The sequence below is a fragment of the Dendropsophus ebraccatus genome, chromosome 14 (genome assembly GCF_027789765.1).
Source record: "Dendropsophus ebraccatus isolate aDenEbr1 chromosome 14, aDenEbr1.pat, whole genome shotgun sequence".
NCBI classification, from domain to species: domain Eukaryota; kingdom Metazoa; phylum Chordata; class Amphibia; order Anura; family Hylidae; genus Dendropsophus; species Dendropsophus ebraccatus.
This window is the reverse complement of record NC_091467.1, coordinates 71357935-71366237: the sequence shown is the minus strand read 5'-3', so window position 1 is coordinate 71366237 and position 8303 is coordinate 71357935. Positions and strand designations below refer to the sequence as shown.

Here is an 8303-nt window from a genome sequence, read left to right as displayed (position 1 = left end):
AGAGCAGGGAATATTTCCGAGCTGCTGATTGGCTGAGAGGAGGCATGTGACGCATCACCTGACTCCTCGGAATCACAAGGCACTATGGCCTGAGGTATCACACAAGTAGTATTTCCATCAGTATTTTGGTCAGTGTTTTTACATCCAAAACCAGGGGTGGGATGAAAACACAGAACCTGTGCACATCTTTTTATCATAATTTTGCTCAGTCAGTTCTGGACAAAATACTGACTGACATAGTATGTGTGACCATAGCCTAAAAGGAGACCTGGCTTTGTAGCAACCAATCACAGCACAGCTTTCATTTTACCAGAGCAGTTTAAGAAATGAAAGCAGAGCTCTGATTGGTTACAATGGACAACAAAGACAGGGATGTGTGGATGACTCCATGTTCTGCTGCTGTTTTAGGGTCCTGTAAAAGGAGGAAGCAGATAGAACCCCAACCCCTCGCAATCATAGAACCCCGACACCTCATAGTGCTAGGACCCTGACCCCGCATAATAAGAGAAACCTGACCCCCTCATAGTGAGAGAACCCCAACCCCTCACAATCATAGGACCCCGACACCTCATAGTGCTAGGACCCTGACCCCCTCATAGTGAGAGAACCCCAACCCCTCATAATGGTAGAACCCCGACACCTCATAGTTTTAGGACTCTGATGCCTCATTGTGACAGAACCCTGACCCTGCATAATAAGAGAAACCTGACCCCCTCATAGTTATAGGACCCCAAACCCTTATAATTATAGAATCCTGAAAAATCATAGTGCTAGAACCCTGACACCTCATAATTATAGAACTCTGACAACTCATAAGACCCCCTCATAGTGATAGGACCCTGACACCTCGTAAGTATAGAACCCTGACAACTCATAGTGCTAGAACCCTGATCCCTCATTGTGATAGGACCCTGACCCCTCATAATAAGAAAACCCTGACCCCTCATAATGATAGAACCTCAAACCCTCATAATTATAGAACCCTGACCCCCTCATAGGGATAGAACCCTGACACCTCATACTGCTAGAACCCTGACACCTCGTATAATCATAGAACCCTGACACCTCATAGTGCTAGAACCCTTAACCCCTTATAGTGCTAGAACCCCAAACTCTAATAATTATAGAACCCTGACCCCCTCATAATCATAGAACCCTGACGCCTCATAGTGCTAGAACCCTGATGTCTCATAGTGATACAACTCAACTCTTTCTAATGATAGAACCCTGATGCCTCAAAATCATAGAACCCCAATGTCTATCTGTCTGTCTGTCTGTCTATCTATCTATCTACTATTTATTATCTATCTATCATCTCTCTCTCTCTCTCTCTATATATATATATATATATATATATATATATATGTATGGTAACAACACTGGTGTATCAGTATAGGCACACTGGGAGCCTTGGGAGCCCTTCAGTAAACTGACAGCTGTGTGTGAGATGACTTTGTCCCTAGATGGCGCCACCCTATGCAAATCTACAGTATGTCGATGGAACGAAGAGATTTCATAGTGGACCTAAAACATGAGCGATGTCACTATGGTATGTAACTCTCTTCTAGTCATGGGGGTTATAGTCCTCATTTCAGCTTTCATGTTACCTGCGGTACATCTCTGAATAACTACATCAGTGACCTTCAACTTGTGGCACTCTAGTTTTTGCAAAACTACATATCCCAGCATGCCTAGGGCATGCTGGGAGTTGTAGTTTTGCAACAACTAGAGAGCCACAAGTTAAAGGTCACTGATGTGCATAGGGATATAACTCTATCCCCATGTGCTATGAAACCAATTAACCCCAATTCACTTAGATTGAACACCAACACTTTTAGGGTACAAACACACACGCCGTATACGTAGCGTATTTACGGCTGCGATACGCAGCAAATACGCAACAGGTATGCAGCAGATACGCAGCAGATTAGATCTAAACAACTGAACACAGCATCAAATCTGCTGCAGATCTGCTGCGTATACGGTGTGTGTTTGTACAAACACACACCGTATACGCAGCAGATCTGCAGCAGATTTGATGCTGTGTTCAGTTATTTAGATCTAATCTGCTGCGTATTTGCTGCGTATCGCAGCAGTAAATACGCTGCGTAAACGGTGTGTGTGTTTTTACCCTTAAAGGGGTTTTGTGTTGTATTAAAACCCGGCTCCATTCACGGCAATGGAACTAATCTGCAATACCGCACACAAACTGAGGACAAGGGTGGCGCTGTTTCTGGAAGAAAGCAGCCATGTTTTCCTAATCATTTATAACACCTTTATAAGTGGTTGTATTCAATGCAAGTGAAAAGGGGGTTAAAGGGGTACTCTGGCAAAATCTGTTTCTGTCAAATCAACTGGTGTCAGAAAGTTACATAGATTTGTAACTTACTTATTTAAAAGTCTCCAGTCTTCCAATACTTATCAGCTGCTGGATGTCATGCAGGAAGTGGTGTATTCTTTCCAGTCTGACACAGTGCTCTCTGCTGCCACCTCTGTCCATGTCAGGAACTGTCCAGAGCAGCAGCAAATCCCCATAGAAAACCTCTCCTGCTCTGGACAGTTCCTGACATGGACAGAGGTGGCAGCAGAGAGCACTGTGTCAGACTGGAGAGAATACACCACTTCCTACAGGACATCCAGCAGCTGATTAATACTGGAAGGCTGAATATTTTTAAATAGAAGTAAGTTACAAATCTATGTAACTTTCTGAAACCAGGTGATTTAAAAGGAAAAGATTTTCACCACAGTACCCCTTTAAGCTGCAATACTAGACAAAGCCAATATAAAAGGGTGGCACTTTTTTTGGAGGGGGGAGGAGCAGCCATGTTTTTCCACTATCATGCCGCTCACGTAACATAACCCGTAATGATTGGCCAAAGTGAATTATTAGCCATATACAAGTGATTTTCCTGCTGCTACATGTGCCCATACTTATATTTCTGGTAATTGCATTCCCAGTGATAATATCTGAAGCAAATAAATTACAATATGTCAAGTCTGTGCTGAATATAAGAGCTCTTAAAGGGGACCTGTCTGTACAGTTTGGGATGTTAAACCACCAGCTTATCTTTATGCAGCTGGGGATTAGTGTCCCAAAATTGCCTTTATTAACAGAGTTATCCAGGATTATAAAAACATGGCTGCTTTCTTCCAGAAACAGCACCATCCTTGTCCTCAGTTTGGGTGCGGTATTGCAGCTCAGTTCCATGAAGTAAATGAAGCGGAGTTGTAATGCCACACACAACCTGAGGACAGGGGTGGCACTATTTTTAGAAGAAAGCAGCTTCATTTTTTTTTTTTAAATCCCGGATAAGTCTGGCTATTCCTGCCATCTTGATTTTTTTTTTTTACATTTGGTCATGTTTTTATTCTTCCCAATAAATAGCTGAATATTTGCGACAGCCAAAACAAAACAAAACAAAAAAAAAAACACTGAAAAAGTTTTTGTTTTTTTTTTTTTAACTTGAAATATGGACCATAAAAGTGAGTGTAAACATAGTCTATGTGTTGGTACATTACACCCTAGATGTATAAAGACATGCTCGTAGTTTAGAGTCCTTTAAAGGGATTATTCAGGATTAAGATAAAGATGGCTGCTTTTTCCACTTTTGATGTCCTGAGTCTCTGTCTGGTATTACAGCTCAATTCTATTTGAAGGGGGTGTCCAGGATTACAAAACCATAGTTTCTTTGAGAAACAGCGCCACTCTTGTCCTCAGGTTATGTATGGTATTGCAGCTGATCTCCATTAACTTGAATAAAAGTTGTAATACCACATACAACCTGAGGAAAGGGGGCGCTGTTTTGGAGGAAAATAACCATGTTTTTTCTAATCCTGGATATTTCCTTTAACTGAATGTAGTGGTGTTGTAATACTTTTTATAACCTGAGGACAGATGTGACGCTATTTTGTAAGAAATTAGTTATATATTTCTAATCCTGTGTTACTCCCTTAAGGGAATTGTCCCCTCTTAGACTATAAGTAAGAAAAAGACGAGATTTCACTTTTAGTACATTGTTTTATATTTATTGCAAAACAATAATACACAAGAGGATAAGTTCACAAAGAGAGAAAAACAATAAAGAAAAAAAAATTCGCACATAAAATAAACTGATCCACGAACTTGAAAAGTCAGCTTTGTGTATGTCACTAAACTGAGAGGGTATTTTAAGGCCTACTTTTTGTAAGGAAGGCGTTCATTGTGGAGTGCTCTATCCTGACATAGCATTTAACAAGAATATTACTGCACCTAAAACAAATAGAAGTTTTTTTTTTTAAAGCAAATGTTAAAATATTTGCCAAAGTCAAACTCAAATTCTTTGTCAATTTTTCTTATCATTTCGTCACAAATTTCTGTAGATGACCTGAAATTAATATCATCCGTACAATGCCGCTTGGCGGGTACGAGGTGTCCAAAAATTTTTCATCAAATTTTATAAAAAGTGGAAAAACATTTTGCATGGAATCAAAACACCCAGAAAATGTTCAGCTGTTTTATCATTAGTATTTCTTTTTTATATAAATTAGAGCATCTTGTGTGTTTTCTGATGAGAATAAGAGAAGGAATTTAGAAGACAAAAAAAAAAAAAAAGAGGGGAGGTCGGAGAAAGGAAATAAAAATGAAATAACACAATAAAAACCCATAATTTAACAAAAAAAAAAAAAAAGCGTACTTCTCAAAAAAAGGCAAAAAATAAAATCAGCAGCATGCTAATATATATCTTTTTTGTACAAAAGAATTTTTTTGTTAAAGTTCGGGAGGTTTTTTTAACTTTAATTTTATCAATATTATTTTTAATATAAAATAAATAATTTAAGAGCGTGACATCAGGTGAAAACAAAAATTTAACAAAAAAAAAAAAAAAAAAAAAAAAGGTTAATTTTTTTCGTTCTATCACTTTTGCTGCTGGAGAATCTTTAGAGACTGAAGGGCACTTGTATACAGGCCGGCTGGAACCGTTCAATAGGCAACGTGTGAATTATGATCTACGGGCACTTGGGTTGAACCATGGAAATACATAGTAAATCCCACGACAATCCACTGTCTGATTTACACACAGCGGGAAACTCTCACTGCTCAAAATTTAGACCAATTTTTTATTTATAAAAAAAGAAAAAAAGAAAAAAAAAAAAAACTCTAACAATTTTTATGAAATTTCTTTTTTTTACAAAAATATTTCCATTTGAATAAAAATTCAAATGATGTAAAACTACTTTGAGCAGTTGTCGGAAAACAGAAGTTTTTTTTCTTATTTTTTTTTCTTCAACTTCTTACAATGTATTTTTTTTTGTTTCTTCTAAAATATAAATGTATAAACCCCCATATAAAGGCAATAGAAACATACACAGTACATACTAAAAATATATCAGATAGAGACTAGTCCTCACAGAGGATGTACAATTACAAAGTCTCTCCAAGAAAATCAAGTTGCTGTTTTTTTCTAGCGTATCTTCTCTTGCGTCATCCGCATAGACAGAGGTGACAAGAGAGTCCTGTTTAGAAGTCTTCTGCCCATTCTCGCTGGCTGCCAGCAGAGGGCAGTGAGCCACACACACACCAAGTGGGCGCTACTTGACGTGAATTGTCTTTAGAAAGTCAATGGCCTCTAGTGATTGGTCTATGGCCTGGTGAGCTGTGTGTAGACCGGCTGCTCCCAATGTTGGGGGCTGTGTGTCTGGGGAATGGATGGGACCCCCGTCGTGTCTGCGATAGGAGTGTACATGGGTCGCTGGCTGGGGTTCATGTAGCTGAAGGTAGAGTAGAGGTTGGAGCTCTGGCCAGCAGCATGGCTGTAGTAGGTGTTGGAGCCTTGGTGCTCGGTGTAGTCGTACTGTGAGCGTGTGATGGTTGGGTAGGTAGAGCCGTAATGGTTGAGGTTGAAGGAGCTGTAGTTGAGCTGTTGTGGGGAGTGTTGCTGCGGCTGGTCGCTGTAGTGACTGGGACTAAGCTGCTCGGTTTTGATGTGTGTCCTCTGCTGGGACTGGCTCTGCTCGCTGTTCAGGGTTGACAATGTGTGTTGCTGCTGGGACGGCTGAGGCGGCTGTTGCTGTTGTTTGGACATCCATGTGTGCCCAGCCCCGGTGGTGGCACTGTTTGTATTGCTGATGCCGTAACTACCGGTGTAAGTCACCTGGGTGGAGGCGACTCCAGGGTGGCCATTGGGTGGCAGGTATTGGTCGAATTCATTGACATCAAAGGTCTCAATATTGGAGATCACCTCGCTGCTCAGCTCTCCAATGTCCACGTCACGGAAATCAATATGAGGGGGCTGGCGGCCACTCTCTTGTATGGTGCGACCTTCACGCTTCAGGTCTGGTTTGCCTGGCTGCACATCTGTTTTAGGGGTGGTCGGTGGAGTCGGTGGCCCCTGTGATTGACCTAAACAAAAGTTCAGAACGTTATACTACATATACAGAATAAAAATCACTGCTAAATACACATCTACTATCTAAGCGCACAACTTCAGATAAATCCCAAAGTCAAACAGAGTTTCAAGACTGTCTTCTATCTCTGCTCCTCAAAGCCTACCAGAGTTTCCCCCAAGCAGGTGCCATATAAATCCAGAGATAACTCTGCTAATGGTTAACTCCGCATTTCTAGTACAGTCAATTTAACTCAACACATGCTGGATGGAAGGATCAGAAATCGACCAGCCATCAGCAGGGGCAGAGAATGAGTAGGACCCCCCCCCCCCAGTAGCACTAGCATATATCCTATATAATCCACATAGTCTATTCACAATAGGTAAGGGTAACCTGCTTCACATGCACTCTCTATAGTACACTGCTATATCCTAGACTCTCTACCATGGATGGGATATAAGGAATTCTCCTTACCTGAGTGTTCCCCTGGGGAGTGCACCTCGCTCATGCTGGAGGCAGAATGCGGGGAGTCAGCCTGCAGAGCCTTGAAGATGGCGTTGGGTGAGATGTGGGTCTGCTCGGATCCGTCCTCCTGCTCAGCCTGCCCATTCTTGACTGATTTTCTGCGGCGTGGCTGGTACTTGTAGTCCGGATGATCCTTCTTGTGCTGGATTCTAAGCCTCTCGGCTTCTTCCACAAAAGGTCTCTTCTCGTTTTCATTCAACAGCCTAAAATATACAAAAAAAAAACATATATATTTATATATCTGTATAATATATCACTACTGAGCAAGGAGAACACAGTCCCTATAGGTTATACATGCCTACAGATACACATCTAATTCAGAGTACAGGAGTACATATGATTATACTATCGTAATTACATTTTATAAACTTATTATCCAAAATGAGATTGCTGTATTACTATAATATACTATGACTAGACTATTATATTATACTATACTATATTAGCCAGATTACTATACTATACAATAATATACTATACTATACCATGCTATAATAGAATATACTATACACTAGACCATACTAGAATATACTATACTATACTATACTATAATATACTATACTATACTAGACCATGCTATAATAGAATATACTATACACTAGACCATACTATACTATACTATAATATACTATACTATACTAGACCATGCTATAATAGAATATACTATACACTAGACCATACTAGAATATACTATACTATACTAGGCTATAATATAATATACTATACTAGACCATGAGATCATATAATATACTATACACTAGACCATGCTAGAATATAATATAATATACTATACTAGGCTATAATATACTATACTATAATACATTATATGTCACCATTACAGCTCTGTACACAGTTGTAACACAAGAAAGCAATGAGCCTGCACATAACTGGATTTATTATAGCTATATACCTGGTGACCATCATCCACTATTCCTAATCTGCAGAGGCAAGGAACCAGTATATAGCCCTCCCCAGTTTTACAGCCCAGGAAGCCCTTTAAGTCATCAGATAAAGGTAGGATGAATCCTTTGAAGTGGTTGGAGCCATTCCTTCACTGCAAGCAGCCAGCAGAAACCTCAGGCTACAGCCTATCCACCTGAGCCCTCCAGCGGCCACAACTACTCAGCTGCCCCAGCAGGGGTTAAATCCAAGGAATAACTCACAGGACTCAGATGCTGAAAGTCTCTGTACAGACCTGAGTATCTGAACTATTTACAGTAATGGATGAGGTTGCTATCTACCATCAATGCTGGAGATTCAAGCAATGCACAAAACAAAGAGCAACATAAGCAACCACTAGAAAGAAGAGGAGGAAAGCAATGGCACATCCACCATATAGCACTGCATAGCAGAGCCCCACCATGCACAGGAACCACACACCACAGCAGTATATCAGTGCTTAGAAGAGCCCCACC

The 8303-nt window shown here is 40.4% G+C and overlaps 1 protein-coding gene across 1 annotated transcript in view; it reads right to left on the bottom strand.

Moving 5' to 3' along the window:
• Positions 1 to 3998: 3998 nt before the first annotated feature.
• SOX9 (SRY-box transcription factor 9) overlaps positions 3999 to 8303 on the bottom strand; it is a 33747-nt gene continuing 29442 nt past the window's right edge. Inside the window, exons 3-4 of the mRNA XM_069952454.1 lie at positions 6838 to 7091; positions 3999 to 6379 (exon numbers count right to left, since the gene is read on the bottom strand). Coding sequence (XP_069808555.1) covers positions 5619 to 6379; positions 6838 to 7091 — 1015 coding nt within the window. The 3' untranslated portion in view covers positions 3999 to 5618. The remainder of the gene's footprint in view (positions 6380 to 6837; positions 7092 to 8303) is intronic.